Source organism: Cavia porcellus, unplaced genomic scaffold (assembly GCF_034190915.1).
Source record: "Cavia porcellus strain 051 isolate PalLab524CR breed Dunkin Hartley unplaced genomic scaffold, mCavPor4.1 scaffold_11, whole genome shotgun sequence".
NCBI classification, from domain to species: domain Eukaryota; kingdom Metazoa; phylum Chordata; class Mammalia; order Rodentia; family Caviidae; genus Cavia; species Cavia porcellus.
The window spans coordinates 11758998-11780594 of NW_026947494.1; the positions used below are offsets into that span (position 1 = coordinate 11758998).

Consider the following 21597-nt stretch of genomic DNA (forward strand, 5'->3'; position numbering starts at 1 on the left):
AAAGAAGAAGCCTGTGTTTAAACAACAGGGTCACAAAGGGAGGTACAGCACGCTCATGTCATCAGACACTATGCTGCCCCATAAAACCATTCTGAAGTACTTTTGCTCTGTGTGGTGGGGGAGGGATGCTAAGCCCAGTCTCATATGCAAGTATTTCTAAATGATCTGGGAAAATGCTTCTGCGTTCTGTGAAACAACGTACACACACACACTACACAGGGACACACACAAACATTTCCTCCATTGTGCTAAACAATAAGTGAGCAGGAGATACCCAAATTGTTAAAAGAGCTCTCTTCCCAGAGTAGAATTAAAGGTACATCCGACCTCTACTTTTTCTTCCAGTACTTAAACTTTAAACAATTAGCACAGGTCACCTTGATGATTAGGAAAAGCATTTATTTTGAAATGTACTTCATTAAATTAGCTAATATAAGATAAAGTGAATGAGTGAAACAGAAACTGGGCTTTTACATTGTTCTGCCTTTGAGCGCGGTGGAGTGCGCTGTGCACGGACACTGGTCCACCCAGTGCCAGCTCTGCAGCGGGGAAAGCCCAGCTCGGGGACACTGGGCGGAGCCCCTTCCCGTAGGGGCCAGAGCCACCCACTGCATTAGCCTTTTTATTGCCATACATCCTGGTCTCAGGGAAACTTTTACTTGTTGTCTTTTGGGACACTGGCTGCACTTCACTACTCCACACACAGCAAGAACATTCATTAACCTCGTTTTTCTGGGGTTTGTCTTTCTCTTTTTTTCCCCTTCATTTTATGTCATTAATACAAGATTCTCTGACAGTTGAAAGACTAATTCTAAGTTTCCTAAATGACACAGGGGCTTTCCTAAGTTAGAAAGGGTAGACTGAGAAAACTCGTTCGCACCACACATCTGACTCTGGTGATTGTAACGATCTCTATGCAAAACTCTTCATTCACAGATTAAGTATCTCAGGTTTGGAATGGTCACACTGCGCCCTACCAAATTCACTGACTCACGCAGAGCTATTTAAAATAGCTAGAGTTATCGCATGAAGCCGGAGGAGTAAATTACCTGGCATCACACACAACATACTTTCTGTCAACTGAGAACAATGTGACTACCTTTGTCTTTCAAAGTCTTTGTAGCAATGTTCTCCTTAACATTTTAAGTGCTATTTAAGTAGCTTTCAAACGAGTTCTCTAATTTTTTTTCTGCGGAATTTGTAAAGCCTGGCTTTTAAGGAACTCAGGGACTTTGTACCAAATTTAGTTTTTAACTGAGAGATAACAGCCCTTTGAACACGGAGAGATCAAATGGACATTTCCAGATACTTTAAAAGACATGCACTTTAAAATGTACCCCGGCATTATTCTTTCCTTAGCAATCCGTACTGTTGTAATGATAAATACTGACTTATAAGTAATTTTATTGTTGCTATCAGTTGTTACGTATTTTCTTCCCTTGACCAAAGGTTATGCCAATCTTATTTTTTAAAAGGTATGGTTTTGATGTAATTATCTGAGTAATTCAGATCTTCTTAAATGAACTTCCTGGTTACAATGTCCCCTTCCGGGAACCCTTTTTATGGCAGTCCCACATTGACTAAGTGTTTAACACAATCTGGCCAGCTTGAAACACTGGTGGTACACACATGACTTCTACTGGGCAGCCTACAGCACCAGATGAGACTGTCCCATGCCACCTGACAAAACAATCATGCATGTACCACCAGTGGTTTACCCACTGCCACCAGGCAGCAAGACATTTGCCCTGTCGTGAACATGTTGAAATTCAAGATAAGAACTGGGTGTGGTGGCGCACACCTGGAATCTCAATAGTTGGAAGCTGAGACAGGAGGATCGACACAGGTTCAAGGCCAGGCTGGAATAAAATAGTGAGTTCCAGGGCAGCCTGGACTACATAGTAAGACCCTGTCACAAAAAAAAAAAAAAAAAAAAAGGAAAGGAAAAAGAAAAATTAAAATACAATTCAAGGCATGACAACAAGATTGAAGCAAAAAAGGTAGAAGATATTCCTAAGTCTCTAAGATTCTTAGGCAAACATCATTTCTTAAGCTTTAGTGGAGGAGGCAGACAGAAGAGCCCAGGTGGGCAGGAGAGTGAACCTCAGCTCTGCCACCCAATGCCTGTGACTGTGGGCAAAAAGCTTCCCATGCCCAGGCCTCTCACTCTTCCCTAGCATTGGCACATAGTAGGAGCTCCATCAGTGAAAGGAAGTCACTTACACTTTAGCTCCTCAATCTGTGAAAATGGACATAAGGATAATTTTAGTATTTTATCACAAGCATTTTCTATATCTATAGGTGCCAACAAACATTAGTTTCCCTTCAATAACAGATATATTCTCATTCTTGGCTATGGTGGTAGTGCTTAATAATTCAAAAGCAGTCAGTCTAATCCATATAACTTTTTTTTCAATGTAGAATTCAACCTACCCCACCTTCTGAAATTACTGTCACAACCACACAAGAAAAGTAATAATAGGTTTTGCTAGTTTTGATAGAATAGGTATTCAGTAACATTTGGTTTTCTTCTTTGATTGATCTATAAAATGACAGAGAAATCTATATGCAATAGACAGTGCTGGTGGTGAACAGCAGTGGGAGGCCCTGGACAGAGGGATGAGGTCTCTGCACACCAGGCCAGCTGCACAGAGGCTGGGAGCTCAGAGACTGTTTGTGTGCAGCGTCTTCCTACGTTCATATCCATGCAGCTTATTCAACTTTCGGCAGAATCCTGCACATAGCAGGATGCCCATTCTAAAAGTTCTGTCCACATTTTGTAAGGAAATTCATACACTGGTGTTTACAGTCATAGGAAATCATCCGAAAGGCATTTAAAATGATTCTGCTATCCTCTTGTTCTTGACAAGCCAGAGACTTAAAAGCAAATGAAGTGTTTTATTTTTGATTCTGCACTTAGTCACCTCGAAAGCACGTGAGAGATACTGCGTTTACCCCTGCACCCCTGCACCCTAGGATTTGTAAATTACTGACGTTATGAATCATCATTGACTACAGAGAGGCCGATACACCTGCCCAGTGGGTGGCTGGACGTATGTGTGTCTATCTGTCCTCAATTCCTCCCTCCAAAAATAAAAAAAAAACAACTCATAATGAAATAAAAGCATTTTATTCCAACTGCTCTGAAGCACAATAAAGAGAAATGATCCAATTTGCAAAAAAAGCAGGTCTAAGTTAATATTCAGAAAACATGTAGCGCCCATCAGCAAATCCTGTCCTGGGCCCGAGAACGCGGCTGCAGCCGGCTGGAGGCCCTGCGAACACAAGGTCCCCACAGGCACAGTGCAGGTACCAGCACCCCTCCACAAGAGTCTGCAGCGCTATGACTGCAATGATGCCACCTGCAGAAAACGTGAGAAAGAAACGCCAAGCCCAACTGTGCGCCCCTTTTTAGTGATCCAACAAGGCAAAAGGAAAGAAAGAAAGAAAGAAAAAAAGAAATCCTTAAGTACAAATACCCAGGAGTCCATTTAACCAAACACATTTGGGACACCCCTAGTCCTTACCTAGACTACAAAACAAATATTTAAAAATTACAAGTACCTGGGCTATCCACCTGGAGACCTTCTACGACCAAATCTTCCCCTCCCCACACACCATCACCACCCAGCAGGGAAACCTCCCAGCACTCAAACTACTAGAAACTACATGTTAGTTATGGACCTGACATTTACATAATCACAAATTACATAATACTCCCCCTATGCACGACAGCCCTTCTGTAGGTGAAGTTCCACACCGCCCAGTCTTTCATCATGTTCCAGAGAGAGCTGGAAAAGTCTCCTGAATAACTAGGGGGCAAGTGGGGGAATGGGGTGCTGGAAAAGTCATCCTGGTCAAGCTGCAAACCCAACCGACTGTTCCAGGATAGAAGAGGGGTGATAGCAGGTGACTCCCCACTGCTCATCCCCGGGCTGCGGCGCCCGATTGAGGCCGAGGCAGGGTGAGAGCGGACACCGGCTGCAGGGCGCGGGGTGCCGGCGGCGGGCAGGGGGCGCCCCGGGCTTACCTGCTCCCCGAAGTCGATGGCTATGTTGGTGATGCCCAGGGGCACCAGGAACCGGATCAGGGGCCAGTAGTGCGTGAGCGCCGGGAATTTCACCATAGTCCTCGCCGTGGGCTGACCCCACACACATCTGCCGCCGCGAGGCGAGGGGCTGCGCGAGGAGGCGAGGGGCGAGCGGGCGCGGCAGGCGGAGCCGGAGCCGGAGCCGGAGCGGCGGGGCCTCGGGGCGGCGGCTGCGGCGCCCTCTCCAAGCGCGGCGGCTCTAGCAGGCGATCCGCAAGCTCAAGTCCATCCCCGCTGCCCTCCCACACAACAAAGATCTGCCGGGAAAAAAAAGAGGAGGGACGGCGGCGGCGGCGGCGGCGGCGGCGGCGGGAGGCTCCGCGCACAGCGGCTCCATTATAAGCGCGCCGGCCCGGAAATAAATAAATAACCGCGCGCGCGAGGCCCCGCCGCCGCCACCGCCGCCGCGCGGAGGAAGCCAGGGGCGGGCGCGGAGGCGCGGACACGCGGCGCGGGGGGGGCTGCAGGGCCGGGCCGGGCCGGGCCGGGCGCCGCCTCCGCCGCCGCCGAGCCGCCGCCTGCTCCCGGCGCGGCCGCGGGGGGCGCTGCGCCCGCACGGCGCGGGTCACGCGGGAGGCAGGTCCTGCGCCGCCGGGAGAGAGGGCCCGGCGCCCGGGCGCCCTGGAGAGGGCGCGGGGCTGGCGGCCGCGCGGCCCGGCGGGGAGCCGGCCTGGGGACCGGGGGAGACCCCCGCGAGGTCCGAAGCCGAGCCCGGAGGTGCAGCCCTCCCGGGTTTCCAGGCGTCTGCGGAGGTCGGCGGGGACCGCGCGGACTTGGGGCCAGTAGTTTGCTACCGATGTGAGACTGTTTAAAAAAATGACACAAAAAGAAATGAAAAAGGGAAATCTCAATTCGCAAAGCTTCTCTTAAAATAAAAAAGAAAGGGAATCTGTGGTTTTACAGCAAACACTGGGGCCGAATGATTTCCGAGGAATTCGCTGTGCTGAGCAGCTTCCCTAAAACTCGGTCGTGTGACACCTCCGCGACCTTCCCGGCCTGGCCTGGCGCACCATTGCAGCAGGGCTGCGACCCTGCGAAACGACAGAGCTGGCTCGAGGGTTTGCGACCTGACCTGTGCGGGTTGACATCCTGCAAGTCGCCCTTTTGAAAGTCTCAGTGGGTTAACGAGGGACTGTGCGTTTTCATTTTAATATTTAATAATACCGAGAAAATTAGGTAGCCTGTCCTGCGCTTATTATTTTGTGCCCCGTACACACACCTTTTAAAAAGTTTAATAAGCATAATGAATTGGAATAATTTATTATCAAAGTAATAGGGAAATTGGGCCTGGAGTCCCATACGTGTAATCCCGGCTACTCGGGAGGCCGAGGCAGTAGGACAGATGTTCGCGGCCAGCCTGGGCCATTTTAGGAAGCCCCAGCCTCAACATAAAATAATAAAAACACAAAGATAGCTCCTTGGGTTCAATCCCCCTTACTGGAGTGGGGGAGCGGAGGAAAGAAGATAGGATATTTTGTTCTGACCTCAATTTTGCTTTGTAGCTTGTATTAATAGTGAGCCTGAGACCCCAAAGTACTAAGTGAAGGTATTTCACTACTATATTGAAAGTTTTAAACATTCCCATGTTTTATACTCTTTAAAGTACCTTTTAAAATTCCACACAGCCTGATGAGGCCTTGAAAAATACCAAGCTAACTTACCTTATAGTTGCTGGTAACCCCAAATTACATCACCCATAATTAAAACAAAACTTTGATAATTGTTTATTGTGTTAAATATGTCAAACTGCAGCATTTAAGAGATTCCCCCCCCGCCCCCCGCAGAACAGGAAGTTCATGTGTACAGAACTCTCCTCAGAAGCAAGTTTCTGGAAAGTGTGTTTGAAAATAGTTGATTATTACTTTAAGTACACAAAAGACACTAGTTACTAAAAGAATTCTCCGGGGGAAAAAAAATAAGTTCATTTCTAAAGCAAATAAGGCCTCATGGTTTATCTATCCCCTTAGCCTAGATTTTTGTAGGCTAACAGTGAGCAAATGATGCTGACCTTCGTCTAGGAGGGGAGATTGATGAGGTCCTAGATCAGTGGTCATCCAGGCCAGCTTGCTTCAGGGACAGGGTTGTCACTTTGCTGCTGCTGTTGCTGCTGCCGTTTTTTTGGTCTTAAAGAGGAATAGTGAGAAAATTGTAGTCAAATCGATGAAAGCTTGCCGTCCGTGCTTCTATGAGAGTATGTTTGCAATGAAGATTTCAGGAGTGTCGTCTTTGATTAAGGAGAACGCTGTCTAGATTTCGGAGCATTGTTAGTACAGATAGAAACAAAGGAGTGGAACCATCTTGCAGAGTTATCTATGTTGGTCACATGATTATCGTATGTCCTGTATTTGGGGTGACCAACTTATTTAAGAGTTCTGATGGAGGACAGTCCCAGAGAGTGGTGTCCATCTTTCAGATGAGTCATTCCCCCGCCCCACCCCCATAGAGTGCACTGTATGGACTGAAGGCTAACAGTCCACATCTGGGTCCAGCACCCACCACCTTGCCCCAAGGCTCACTGGTGTGGGAAGGGGAGATCTCCATTTCTAGTCCACTTCACTGCATTCATATAAACCTCATCCTTTTGATGAAGTCATGATTTCTGATGAAGTATTAGCTTCTAGAGAGCAAAAAGAGAAATGGTTTCTTTCTCCTTCTGCCGTCTCATGTCATGTGAGCCTGCAACCTTGCTGTGCTTTGCCTGGGCAAATGATCAGAATCTGTTTTTCTGGGCTCTCAGCATGTGCCAGCAGTTGGAAACAGGGGCGAGAGATGTGGATAAATTATCGCAAAATGGAAACGTGCCATAGATAAGCAGGACGAGCTAAACTGCCAAGAGTTACAGTTCTCACTTTTAATGACTTGGTTAATGATGTTTTACAGGGATCGCACTGATGTTTCAAACTGGGCAATGAAGTGGAACGCGGAAGATTTCTGATCTGGAGAGATCTGCAAAATATCTTCAGTGAAAAAACAAGGTGCCAAACTGTAAAATGGTGTGCTCTTTTAGGGACAGTGGAAGAGACATGAAAACAGGTGGACAGATGTCTACATGTGAATTCGTTTGTGTTTGTGAAAGCACACTAGGAGGATGGGCTCGAAATTAATTAAATGTTTATCTTTAGGAAGAGAACCTGGCGGAATAGGATGGAAGAAAGATTTCTCTGAATAGACCTTACTATCTGATTTTGACTTTGGAAAGGTTTGTGTTTTACATGTTAAAAAATAAAACTAACTCCCAAGGACAATTATGGGCAGCAGACAAAAAATTTACCCAAGTTTTTTTTTCTTGTTTATTATCTTCTTATTCTGTGAGAAAGATTTGAGGCAGCTTCAATGAAAGCACACACACACACACACACACACACACACACACACATTGCTGTTTTATATGTTTTTTATTTCTCTATAATTACCAGGCAATAAAATATTTGGGGAGACCATTTTCAGGTCAACCATATAAACTGATAGCATTTTATATTGGTTGAATATTAACTGTTACCTCTAAAAAAGGCCTGAACCACAGAATTAAGTTTTTTTGGATGAATTCTGTTGATGCTACTCAAAAATAACAATGGCCAACACTAATTAACTTGCAGGAATTTGGAAGTAAGGTGTTTTACAAAGGTGAGCAGTTGATGATTTTCTAACTTGGTGACACACAAGGTAAGTGTATATGTAATTTGTTCTGACTTTGCAAACCTGGAAGTCTGAGACTTCTTTGTGAACAGAGAGATGAAACAGAGGTCAAAATGTAGCTACTTTTTCATTGCTCTTTTTTCCACTCTTTCTTTAAATCTGCTTGATTTATTTGAATAACCAGCACAACATAAAACGGCTGTAATTAAAGATATTTTATAAAGCTTACATTTTTACTCTCGCTCCCTATCTGAAGTGCGTTAATTTCTTTAAAGCATTTTGGAAATATTGCATCCTTCAGAAAGGTTTCCTCTGTAAATCTAGCTCCTTTTGATCATTTCTTTTCCATTTTATATTTTGGCAATAAGAAGAGGGGTCACATTAGTTTGTATTTCTAGCACATCAGTCTGATATCTACCATAGAACATTAAGTTCCCAGGTAGGAACTGTTCTAAGCCCTATTACATCTATTTCTGCTCTCTTGTCTATATCCCATTCTATGTGACACTAAGTACATGTGAAATAATGTTTTAATCAAGTTTTTCATGCTTAATCACCAAGGCATTAAGTGTTATGTTTTCTATCACACAGTTAAAACAGTCCGGACCTTTTCAGCATTTTGATAATGTCTAAAATCAATTCTCCTGCTTCTCACACTTTCTATCCCAAAGACAAGGAAGAACGGCAGTGGCCCTTTGACTTGTCACTGCATTTTAATTAGATCTGTTTTCTCTCTCTCTCTTTTTTTTAAAATCCATACCAGAGACTGAACTCAACGACTGAACGTTTGCAAGGCAGGCATTTATGCCACTGAGCTAAATCCTTGGTCCCTGTTTTCTCTTTTTAAGTTGACTAATTTGGTACCAATTCATTAGACAGGCAAGTGGTACAGCACTAGCTGCACATTAAGTACATAGCCTATCCCTAAATTCGCAAGCCCTGCTAGAGGAGTTTTATACTTGAAAATGTTTCCAGCCAGATGTGGTGATACGGGCCTATAATCCTAGCCCTCGGGGAGGTGGTGGGAGGAGGATTGCAGTTGCTGGTTTACCCTGAGTGATTCAGTGATTTGGCGGTACCCTGCCTTAAAAGGGAGGTGGTGGTTTGTAGCTCACTGTGAAGACCTTGAGTTCAACCCCTAATACTAGGGGCGGGGAGTTTCTAATTTAATTATATTGGCAGTATGGTACCTCTTTACTATAGATTATAGGTTTTTATTTGTAACTCAATAGATGCATTGGTTGGGTGAGGTACCAGTGAAAACAATGTAATTTTTATCTTTAGACGGAACTAACTTTGTTGAATTCAGTAACTTCTTCTTGGTGCTAATGTATGCCAGGCACAGTGTAAGACACTGAGTATATTATGGTTGAAGAAGTGGATGGGAGGGGCTGGGGATTTAGCTCAACGGCGTAAGCGCCTGCCTTGCAAGCAGGCAGTTGTGAGTTCGATCCTCAGTACCGATAAAAAAGACAAAAAAAAAAAGAAGTGAACGGGAATCCCCTAAATTTGGGACCATCTCACTGTTGCTACTTGTCATGATATTGGTGGTCCTAGCCAGTGCAATCAAGCATATAAAAGAAATAAAAGGCAAACACATTGGAAAAAAACTAATTCTTCATTCACAGATGATATGATAGTTTATGTAGAGAAATCCCAGAGATTCTATGAATCCCAGAACTAATACAGGCTATCTAGCAAGACCGTAGGATGCAATCTTATTATTTAATCCTCAAAAATAACCTTATGAATTTGCTCCTATTAGTAAATCTCTGTGTGTGTTTGTGTGTGTGTGTACTAAATACAACATTCAGCATTGTCTAAGATCTCGCAACTAGTAAGTAAATCTGGTTCTTCCAATACTAACACACATAACCAAAGCTATGCATCATCAAGCCACTTTAAAAAGTACACTTAAAATGCAGAGTCCCAGTTTCACCTGGATGATGAATCTCCCTCTAGGTAGAGTCGTGTCCCAGGTGCCTGAGTTTTTCCAAGCAGTCCAGGAGGATCGGATGTGGGTTGTGCAAAGAGCCTCTGACCACATGAGCTGCACATTGCGTGCAGACACTGGTCCTTCTCTATTCATAGGGGATCATAAGCCTTGTGGAAGCTCCTCTCAGAGAATCATCCTACAGCCCATCCCAAGGCAGGTGTGAACAGCAAGAACAAGCAAGAATCTGGGCTGGAGAGAACCAGGGAGTGCGTGCAGAACTCAGAAGTTCCAGCCTCCTGGGAAGGAGACTGGAGCTGCATACTTAACATGTAGGTAGCTGGTGAAGGGTCCATGAGGATGGGAGATGGGAGATGGGAGTCTAAAACTGTGCACTGCCCCTAATATCACTGTTATTCACACCTCGTGGACTGAATGTTTTCTATGTCAGGAAAAGCACTCTGCACATTGTGTGCATTGTTGCAATCCTCAGGACTCCTTAAGGGAGGAAATATTTATCATCACCCTCATTTTATAGATGAGGAGGTTAGGAAAAGAGCTTATATCCAAATCACGACATTATACTGCCTCTCGCCTGGGTTTAATTTGCAAGGAAAGCTACACTCTTGAGTTTAGAAATGAAAGCCACAGTTCAGGCTGAATGGACCTGGGGGAGTGATTGGTAGAATTGTATGGATCATGTGAGATTCAAAGTCACAAAATAGCAAGTCTTCAAATAAGTGTATTTATTTGTTTTTTGTGGTGCTTGTCCTTGTTCATGCCAAGTGTGATGGCTTATTTCTAGATGTCCCCTTCAAAGCGTCATGTGCCCTTATAGTGTGGCTTTGGGCAGTGACCAGATCGTGGGTGTGGGATAGTGGATTCGCCCACTGATGGGTTTATAGCTGGGTGCGATGTGGGAGTGAAGCCCAGTGGGAAGAGGTGGGTCAACCCTGCTGCTTCCCGTCTGCTTTGCCATGAGCTGTTTCTCCTGTGCCTCACCACCATGCCTCTCTGCCTTGCCACCCTGCGTGGGAGCCAGAGACTATGGACTGAAAGCTGTACAAACTGAGCTAAAATAAAGCTTTCCTTCTTTGACCTGTGGGTGTCGGGTATATGAAAAAGTAACTGAGATACAAAATAAGTGCTTTACCACTGAGAGACAGACTCTAACGCAACTTCAAGAAATTTTAGAGGTGAGTTAAACCAGTGTTGTGCCCTGTGCTTTAGTTTAAAAAGACATGGGTCAATGTGGTGGTACATGCTTGTAATCTCAGCACTCAGGAAGATAAGGCAGAAAAGTTGAATATTGAAGGCCATCCTGGTCTACATAACCTTGCCTAGGGACAAACCTGTCTCACAAAACTAAAGAAAGAAACAAAGAAAAAAAAAAAAAAAAAGAAAGCAGGTGTGCTGATGTATGCCTATAACCCCAGCTGTTCAGGAGGTGGAAACTGGAGGATCTCAACTTTAAGGCCAGCCAGGTAACTTAATAGACCTTGTCACAAAAAATAAAAAGGGCTGGCAATGTGGAATAATGATAGATTGCTAGTCTAGCTTCCTCTAAAAAGGACACAGGCAAAAGCAAATCATCGCTGGGGAATGAGCAGGCATTTAAAAAGTGATGACTAGCTTGGAGCCAAGGCAGGGATACAGACACGGGAGGGGAGACAGCAGAGGGGAAGGTTACCCCACGCTGCAGGAGTCAGGAACATCCTGGAGCAGGGCCGAGGCCGTCCTGGTGGGAATGGCATAGCTTTCCCAAACTCATTTCAGTTACATTCTTGTCTCCTAACTCACCCATGAGAAGCTGTCTTTGGTAGAATGAAAAAGACTTCAGTGTACACCAGCTGGTGTTTGTCTCCTCTGAAACTCAAGCTGGAGTCCAGTCCTCATGGTGACTGTTATGGTTAACCTTGGGTGCTGAGAATTTTGTCTCAGCAATGAGAGAAAAGTAACTAAGAAAGTGAGAAATAAAGAAGGTAGAAGCTTAATCCAATTCTGGTATAAAGAAGCAGGACATTAGGCTTGGATAAGGCCATTGCGGTGGAGCCTGTGATTGCATGGGGGTGGCTTCATAAGAAGCCGAAGAGGCTGGGAGAGACACACATGTGCTTTGTGTTTCTTGCCATGTGGGACTCTGTCAGTGAGAAGGCCTCATCAGATGAAAGCCCTCAGACTTGGACTGGAACCATGTATCAAAATAAATGTTTTTTCTTTATAGATTACGTGGCCACAGGTATGTTATTATAGAAGCAGAAAACAGACTGATACACTAGGAAAGAGGGATTTACTATGAAGATACAGGTACATCCCACAGAAAGAGACTGGAACCAGGACTAAATTACCATCAGGATCCCCTTTGTGACTTCATCTGTCCTTCTCTCTCTCTATTCTGGAGTCCTCTGCCTTGCTGGTCCAGGTGGTGGGCAATAAATGAAAATGCCACGCCACAGCCTCTGAGTTTAGTTATTATTAGGTCCCTTTGGTTCCCAGGTCTATATTTCAATAAAAAGGCCCTGGAGTATCTCAGCTTGGATTGAGTGCCTATCCCGGTTCAGGAGATTGGGTTGTGTTGTTCACTATGGCTGTGGGTACTCCAGAGAGGAGCAGCAGCTTCTGGATGTACAGTTTCTCAAAGATAATCTGTCTAAGCTAATCAAGGTGGTGCACAGTTACCATTCCAACACTTGGGAGACTAAGGCAAGAGGATCTTGAATTTGAGTCCAGCCTAGGCTATATAATGAGACCTTGTCCCTCCAAAACAAAAACCACCCACCAACCTATCCTCCCACCCCACCAACCAACCAAACAAAAGGATGCTTCTGTCTAACAAGGCTAACTTTTTCAGTGACAACTGCCAATGTATTCCTTCTCCAACAGAAGACAAGTCAAGGTTACGTCTAGCCCCTCTGCAGTATTGCCATTCTATCAGGAAGTTCCTACACAATCCCAATTTTTCCTATTTTTAGAAATGCTGATGCTGGGCATGGTGGCACATGCCTATAATCCCAGCATTTGGGAGGCTGAGGCAGGAGGATTGCCATAAATTTGAGGCCAGGCTTGTCTATACAGTGAGTTGAAGGCCAGTCTGAACTCCATAGAGAGACCCTTTCACTAGATCGATCGATCGATCGATCGATCGATAGATAGATAGATAGAGGAAAAAGAAAAAATTGAACCTTTTGTCATATAAATGTATTATTCTTAGGTTCTAGGAATTAGGAAATCCATATATTTAGCCAAGTAGCTTCATTAAAAAGGAAATGTAGAGTTAACTTTAATGTCAACCAAACATTCCAAAATACTGTTATTACAATATAGATCAATAAAAAATATCATTGAGGTAATTTGCATTCTTTTTTCCAACTAAGTCTTCACAATCCTGTGTATGTGCTAAATTCTCTGTTCTCTCTGCCTCTCTTAGTGAGATGTTTTTAGGCTGGGGCACAGCCGCACCCACTCTGGGGTCTTCCATGTGTTAGTAGAGGGATCCCACCCAGGCTCTCTTCTTTATAGGGGCAGGGTGGCCTTTCTCAGAGAAATGATGCCTTGGATTCACCTTGCCTGGCATAGTAAGCCTTGCAGCCAGCTGTCTAGAGGAAGGGAAAAGGCTGGCTGTCTGGTCCTGGGAGACCTTGGCTGTGCTTTGTGCCTTGGGAATTGAACCCAGGTGCAGTCTTTTCTCTGGCAGTGGTTTTGTGTGTGTGTGTGTGTGTGTGTGTGTGTGTGTGTGCGCGCACACACACACATGTGTGCAAACGCAGTCCTTGGATCCTACTACCTGACTGCCAGGAAATGGAAAGGGTGCAAACTCTCCACAGCTATTCATCAATTATGCAGGCCTGATCATCCACATTGCTGAAAATGGTAAATTACGATTTTAGGTTTCTGATTCAAAAGCTGGACTCAGCTGCTGGGCTTTTTGTCCCTCTTTAGTCCCTGAGGTGCACCAAGGTACAGAGATAGTCAGGAAGGCAGCTCCCCGGTGGCCTGACAGAGGTCAGCATGCAGGCTAGGGTGGGTAGTTGTGGGGGGAATCATAAAAAGGCCAGGGGTTGGGCAAAAGAGGTCCTCATAGCCAGGGCAAAGACTGGAGTGCCATGAGAAGCCTTCAGGTGTGGCCAGACTCGAGGAGGAGCGGGCATCGGGGGCTGCTCAGAGGCAGACTTGTTTTGGGTGGAGATGAGCTATGAAGTTGTTTGTCTTTCAACGAAACGCCCCACCCAAGAATGTTCCAGCCATGCCTCCAAAGATTTGGTCCCTCCAGAGAGGGTCTGGTTTCCCTGAGTCAGTGACCTGGTCTCCTTCTGTCTAAGAGTCCTGCCAAGATGTCTCCGAAAGTGTTTTGCCCTTAGAGTGGACGGGGGTTTCGTTGGTTTTGGACTGAGACTCAGTTCTGTGGGTCTTTGGCTTAGCAACTTTCCAAATTCTCCCAAGTACTGGGGCCACCAGTGGGCCTTTGGCTTGTGCCTGACGCTGGCTGGGTCCGCTGCAGCCACCAGGGCTGTGTGTCAGTCACCCATGTGGTGGCCGTGCACTTTGCCTGCTGACAACCCTTGTCTGAGACTGGCTTGGATGCCTTCCAAGTGCAGGGAGCTGGCTGTGTACAGCACCATCCCAGCAGGAAGAGCATCTTGTCCGTGTTCCAGTGATTCCCAAGGACTCTAAGTTCTCTTAAAGTGTGTTTGCAATAATGTGCTGAGTGTGTGTTCACTTCTCTACATGTAGTTCTCTACATGGTCCAAAGCTCAAAAAATGGGTGGAATCATAACAAATTACCTTTATGTCCCAGTTTCCAATGCAAATAGTCATACAAGTGTATCTGGTTTGCTTTTCCCAAAGTTTACTTTTCTCACACAGAATTTAATATATTTAGATTTATACAATCTTTAAAACAAAATAATATTAAAGATAAATAATATTAAAGATAAATAATATTAAAGATAAATAATATCAAAGATAAATTGTGTTTTCCTAACAAAACAAAATTGGAAGCTAATTTCCAGAGTCAGTGTAAGGGGGTATAAAGACACAGAAATATCAAAGTGTTGACTGGGGTTATGGTTTATGATAGAATTGTGGGGACTGGTGGCTGAAAAGATAAGAAGTATGAAATATAAATGACCTTTATTTTAAGAATGCAGGGAGAGACCCCTGACACCCTGGGGTGCGGCATCTCCCCCTGGGGTCGGGGCAGACATGTAGCTTAGGTTGGCGTGGTGCCTGAGGGGCATTAGGGATGTACAGGTAGCCCATCGGTACTCTTTTGGCGCCAGAGGTAAATTCCTAGGGGTGGGGGAGATGGAGCTCCTTGGTTTTGCCTCCAAGGCTTTTCTGGCTACAGCGTCCTGTCTGGACCAAAACTGTTTCAGTTTATATCTAGATGTCTCCCAAGAGCTTCATATGCTCAAAGCTTGGACCTTTGGAAGGTGATAGACTATGGGGGATCTTTGGAAGGCCACTGGATTGTGAGGGTGATATTGCTGACTTGCTGTTAGACGGTGGGACTTGGTTAGAAGCAGAGACTCATTGAGGTCATAGCCTAGAAGGGTGTAACTTCCTCCTCACCTCCTCCCCTCTCCTCTGCTTTCTCCCTGCCATGAGGTAGCTGCTCCTCTGCCATAACCCTGTGCCAAGCTGTGTTGCCTTGGAGCCAGCCTACTACACTGAAACATGAACCGAAATAACTCTTTCTTCCTTCGATTTTCTTGGGGAGTCGGGGTAAGAGGGCAGGCTGAGACAGCCAGCCAGGTGGTTGGAGATCTCTGCAGCCAGGATACGACAGCGCCTGGCTATTCAAACTGGCGGCTGACCTTGGTGTCATCCATGTGGTGCTGGTTTTATAGGCGTATTAAGTGTGGAATGCAAGATTAGGGCCAGAGAGGCTTCTGCCGTGATTTCAGAAGGCGTGGGAGGCCAAAAGCGTGCCCCTCAAAGGGTAGTGGATGAAGCCGTGAGAGTGAAATCAAAAGTTCCTAGTGGACACCCTGTCCTAGGAAGTCAGAGAAACCAGAAACTTGGAATGTGTGCAGAATCCTGTAGTCAGTGCCTAGCGGCTAGGACCCAAGCCTTTTGGAGTTAACATCTCTTTATTGTGACTTGCCTCAGGGACTGGGCGTGGAACTACAGGATTGAATGGTTGAGCTATGGATTTTGGTCTTATTTCTTTCTATTCACCTGTTCCTCTCTTTTGGATGAGAATGTTTACCCTGTGGCATTGTAAGTTGGAAGTGTTTAACTTTTTATTTTTTTACAGGGACTCACTCACTTGGACTTTTCAGCAGAGCTGGAACTGTGAGGACTTTGCCAACTACTAGTGATGGACTATAATGCATTACGCATAATCAGACATACACAAGAATTTTGGGAGCCAGGGGTGGAAGGTTTATATCTAAATGTCCCCCAGAGCCTCATGCAATCTGATGTGGGACCTTTGGAAGATGTCTGGATGATGTGAATGGCACAGCTGCTTGCTGTTGGGACACGGGGCTGGGCTGAAAGAGGCAGCCCTGGGGGCCTGGCCTGGAAGGGTGCATCTCTCGCCTTGGCTCCCCCAATGATCTTTCTCTGCTTCTTGGCTGCCATGAGGTGAGCAGCTTTTCCTCCACCAGGCTTCTCTTCTATGCCACCCTGCCTCGGAGCCAACTGAACATGGACTGAAACATGAGCCAAAATAAATCTCCCCCTTCTTTTAAATTTTGGGAGTCAGGTATTGTCTCTGGGACAAGAAAAACTGTTGAGACATCTGGAATATAAAAATAACAGGACAGAAAAAAATAAATAACAGGACAGGCATGAGAATACACTCTGTAACACTGGCACTCAGGAGGCTGAGGCAGAAGGATTACGATTTCAAGCCAGTCTTGGGCTATCCAGTGAGTCCTAGCAGCTTGGACTACAAAACAAGACTCTGTGTCAAAAAGAAAAAAAAAAATCACATGATCACACCAACACGATCTGTTGTTAGTACTGAGACTCTCCGAGGAGCAGGGCACTTGACAGCTCTATTTGGAGACCATGTCATTCTACCACTCGTTAGGTGCATATCTGTCACAATCAAACTTGGTGACAGCCGAGGAGAGCTAGCTGGGGGTGTTCTTGCAGTAGTAATCTCTGCTGCTTTTTTCCTGCTGTTATCCAGATCCCAGTGGGGAAGATTAAGCCTCGCACTGCGGAGGCTAAAGGGCTAGGAGAGAAGATAGGGAGCTTAAAGCTCCTGGACAAAGAATCCCATCCATGAACTGCTAGTCCCATGCTTCCCATGCATTGCCTCATTCATTCAGCATTTCATTCAGTTGATCAACAGTTCTTAATGTATCAACCACATTCTAGGATACAGCAATAAACAAACCCCTGCTCTCATGGAATTTTCAAGTTGTTAGGGAGACAGACAACAGACACCTATATAATACCAAGTAGATGAAGAAATGTATCTTAGCATGAGGATAGAGGGGGACAGGGGACCCCAGGGGATTGCTCCGTGGAGTGTGTATCTGTCTGCTTTTGAGAGAGGAGCAGCAGCCCTACCTTAGATGTGGGAAGCCACTGCAAAGGAAGAGAAGGAGGGATTGGTTGGGGTCCTGAGGTCTGAGTGAAGTGAGGAAATCACTGTAGTGTTGAGCAGCGGATATTTTGACATCAGTGTTTAAGGAATTAGTCTGCTAGCTGAGAGGCGAATGGGAGGGAAGGAGAGGGTGTGGCTTGAAGGCACAAGGAAAACCTGGAGGAGGGAGCGATGGTGGACTTAGGGTACTCTCTGAAGGTTAATGGCACTGTTTGCTAATGGGTTCGGATATGATGTAAAACCAAGAGAAAAAGCTCAAGCTAAAACCCAAGCCCGAGCTAAAAGCATCACCTTCTGACACAGGAATCAGAGGAAGGGAGCCATGCTGGTCTGGAGATGGAAACTAAGAGTCTGGAGTGGATGGGTCAACTCTGTGATGTCCGGGCGGCAACAGATGAGGTGTTGTAGAAAGGGGCTGAGTGGATTGTGTAGTCAACGGCAGAGACGAAGCTGGGATTTGACGCAGGGCTCTTCAGCAGGAAGCTGATGGGTGAGGGGGTGGTCTGAGTGATATCAAGGGGGAGAGAAAACATGAGGGCCAAGGACCAAATCTCAGTGCTGCAGACGCCTGCCTAGGAAGGGGGCATATGCTCCGGGGAGCTGCAGAAGGTAGAGGAGCGAAAGGGCTGAGTTCCAAAGCAAGTGGAGAAAGTAACAAAGAGTTCTAATAGACTGAGGAAGACAAGGAGGAGAATTGACCTCAAGTTTTGGCAACACCAATTTCAAAACCCCATGCAATGGACACCATTATTATCTCATTTTACAAAGGAGGAAGCCAAGACTCAGGGCTAAGTTGCTTGTCTCTAAGTATGGAAGTTCCTCAAAAGCTCTGGTGTAATATCTTCAATACTGGGGCTGCTGGATTGTAGCAAATCCAAAGGATATCAAATTAGTATGATGAAGGAACATCTGCATGTCCAAGGTAACACCAGTCACAATGGCCAGGAAAAAGAATCAACCAAAGTGACCACTCACCATGGTGTATATACACAATGGAATACTATTCAGCCTTCAAAGGAAGGAAACCCTGTCACCTTGTCATTTGCAACCATGCAGGTGAGTCCTAGAACATTATGTTAACTGAAATGCAGCAGGCACAGAAAGATAAATATCACTTGTAATCTCAGAACTCAGATGGCTGAGGCAAGAGGATTGCTGTGAGTTTAAGGTCAGCTTGAACAACATACTGATTCCCTGTCTCAAAACAACAAAATAAAGCAGAAAAACAAAAATGACAATATGACCTCACCTATGAGTGTAAAAATTCAAATTCAGCCAGGCACACCTGTAATACCAGCTACTTGGGAGGCTAAGGCAAAAAGATTGTAAGTTCAAGGCCAGCCTGAGCAACTTAGCCCTTATCTCAAACAAAAATTTAAAAAGGCACAGCTGGTGTCATCCAGTGGTAGAGAGCTCACCTGACATGCAGGAGGTACAGCAAAACAAAAGCCCAAATTCACAGAATGCAAAAATAAAATGGTGTTTCTTAGAGCTGGCAGGTGGGAGGTTCAGATGGTATTGGTCAAAGACAGGGAACTTCAACCAAGAGGGATAGTTCAAGAGCATATGCCATGGCGGAAATTCCTGTGCACTTGGAAATTCCTGGGAGAGCAGATTTAATGTGTTTCCACCCCCCACCCCACCCCCGCAAGAAAAGATAAGCATGTGAGGTAATGCATATGTTAAAGAACTTAATGTATCTTTCTGTGGTGCACAGGAATAGCAAAGCATCGTGCTGCATACAATAAAATACAGTTTTCCCAAGAGACGGAGGGAGGAGGATGAATAGGAGAGAAAGGGAATCTGAAAAGAATTAAGACGTGTCAGGTGCACATGGCAGTTGCCCACGATGAATGTAATTATGAAGTACTGCAGACCTGTACTCGTATAAATAAAAGTGTTAAGGATGCATAATTTTAAGTTGTCAGTTTAACAGAAAGGAACTGGCCTGGGGTCTCGCTGTTAAGTGAAGGGCTCTGGATTCACACTCAGGCTCTGCCACCCCTGGTTCCTCTGTTCTGTTATCAGCACCCCCTCCTCCTTCAGGCCGAATCCTGGGGTGTCCCCCTGCACCCCCAGGCTAGAGTACCCGAGCTCCAGAGAAGCTCCGCTGGGTCTGGAGGATGATGGTTGTTAGTAGAATTTTCTGAGAATGATTCAAAAACGAAGCCAGAGCGGGGATAACAGAGCATTTGGAGAAGCGTGCTTTGCTGCTTACCTTCCGTTTTAGCTCATGTTTGCTTTAAAAATTTCTTATTAGCATAAGAGAAAGAGAAAGACGCAGAGTAAAATGTGTTTATACCAAAAAAAAAAAAAAAATGCAGCAGGGATTTACAGGCTTTTCTGACAGATTGCAGGCGACAAGGCAGACTTGTGGGTGAAATCTAAGCTCTTTGTGTTCTTTTTCATTTTCTGTCTTTTACGTTTTGTGCACATTAGAGAAAAGCTAATTAGGGTACTACAGGAATGTTATAAATAATCCTCATCCCTAAGAAATGCTATCCATTCACAGAAAAATGCTTTGCATGAAAAGTCCCCCCCACTCCTGGGAACAAAGTAGCTAATGAACTGTCCTATTTTTTTTCCTTTTCAAAGAAAAAAATTTTTTTTCTTGCTAAATTGTCCAGGTTAGACAGAATTTGGGATCCTCTGCCTCAGCCTCCCTGCCTAAGGAGAGCTGGAATTACAAGTGTGGGTCACCAAGTCCAGCCTGTCCTGTCTACACATTCATTCATTCATACATACATCTATATATGTGTGTAATTTTCTAAGCATATATTCTTAAAATTTCTGAGTATTCTGAGCATAGCATTTTGAACCTTGACTTCCTAATCCAAAGCCAAATGGTTATCAACTAAGCTTTCTAAGCTCTTGATGCCAATAAAGATTTTTAGATGATGAATTTAATAAATGAAAGACTGGTAATTTCAGTATAAATTAGTTTCCTGGGGCTGTCATAATGAATCACTATGAACCAAGTGGTTTAAAAGAATAAGAAAAAACGGTGGCAATTATTCTTTCATAGTTTTGGAGGTCTCAGGACCAAAATGAAGGTAAAAGCAGGACCACACTTGCTCCAAATGTTTGAGGTGACAAATGTCCCCTGCGTCTTCCAGCTGTGGGTGGCTGCAGGCTTTCCTTGGCAGCTTACATCCAGAGTCTCTGTCTGTCTTTACCTGGTTTCTCCTCTGTATTCCTAAGTTAAACCTCTCTCTGCTTTTTTCTTATAAGGATACTGTATTGGGACTTAAGAGGCATCCTATATCCAGGATGATTTCATCTTAAGATCATTAACTTAATTATTTGCAAACATCCGCTTTCTAAATAAGGTCACTTTTGAAAATCCTGAGACTAGGATTTAGGGACCTATTTTGAGGGTGTAATTGTTTGGATCAAAAATGTCCCCCAAAAGGCTAATGTGTTCAGAAGTAGGGCTTTGGAATCTGATTGCATCATGAGTGTGCTAACCTCATCAAAAAACTAATGCTCTGATTTCATAATTGAATGAATTGTTGAGGTGAGTCTCTGTTTTTTGTTTTGGTGCTGGGGATCAAACTCACAACCTCATGCTTATCAGGCAAGCACTTATGCCACTGAGCTAAATGCCCAGCCCGGGTGCCTGGGTCTTGATCTGGTATACGATCTTTTGTCCCCTTCTTTGCTTCCTGTCTGCTGTGAGGTGAGGAGTGTCCCTGCACCACCCCTTCCCCATGGTTTCTGCCTTGCTAGACTGAGAAGCAACAGAACCAAGTGACCGTGGACTGAAGCCTCTGAAACTGAGCCCAAACGAATCCTCTACCTTAACTTTCTCTTGTGTATTTTGGCCACAGTGATGCAAAGCCAGCTAACATGAGGGGCCACCCTTCAGCCCATTATATAATGTTATACCTGAGAGTGGTGGGAAGGAATTAGAGGTTTGGTGTGTGCTCTTCCTTAGATGCCCAGTTTTGCAAGTGGGTTATGTTATATCATATTCAACAGAATGCAGGTTGAGTACCCTTTATCCAGAATGCTTGGGAGAAAAAGGGTTCCTCAGATTTTGGAATATTTGCATATCAACTTAATTGTTAAGCATGCCTGGTTAAAAAATTAGGCTCCAAAAAAAAAATTAGGCTCCAAAATAAAGATTTTTTGGTGCTTGGTATTTAATCTAGGACCCTGAGTATGTGAAGCACATGATCTGTTGAGCTATATTTCCGGTATTATGGCTTCAGAAATTTTGTTCAGCACTCAAAAAAGTTTGGATTTCAAATTTTTGGGTTATAGGCACGTAAACTGTGTAACAAATGTGTGGAGTAGCTTACAGAATCAACTGTGGGGTCGAGGAGGAGAGGGGCTCCCTCTGTGGGCCCTCCTTACAGCTGTCTGGGT

General features: G+C 45.0%; 1 protein-coding gene and 1 long non-coding RNA gene across 4 annotated transcripts in view; one reads left to right on the plus strand and one right to left on the minus strand.

Moving 5' to 3' along the window:
* Ankh (ANKH inorganic pyrophosphate transport regulator) overlaps nt 1-4489 on the minus strand; it is a 133658-nt gene extending 129169 nt beyond the window's left edge. The window contains exon 1 of the mRNA XM_003466724.5: nt 4031-4489. Coding sequence (XP_003466772.1) covers nt 4031-4126 — 96 coding nt within the window. The 5' untranslated portion in view covers nt 4127-4489. The remainder of the gene's footprint in view (nt 1-4030) is intronic.
* On the plus strand, nt 3753-16358 carry LOC134478058 (uncharacterized). Of its 3 annotated transcripts, none has more exons than XR_010050406.1 (3): nt 3753-3964; nt 6971-7289; nt 15919-16358. It is a non-coding gene; the product is annotated as an uncharacterized LOC134478058 (long non-coding RNA). The 3 variants fall into 3 exon arrangements; XR_010050407.1 differs by lacking the exon at nt 15919-16358 and adding an exon at nt 7687-7704; XR_010050405.1 differs by lacking the exon at nt 15919-16358 and having other exon boundaries at nt 6971-7335.
* The last annotated feature ends 5239 nt before the right edge of the window (nt 16359-21597 follow it).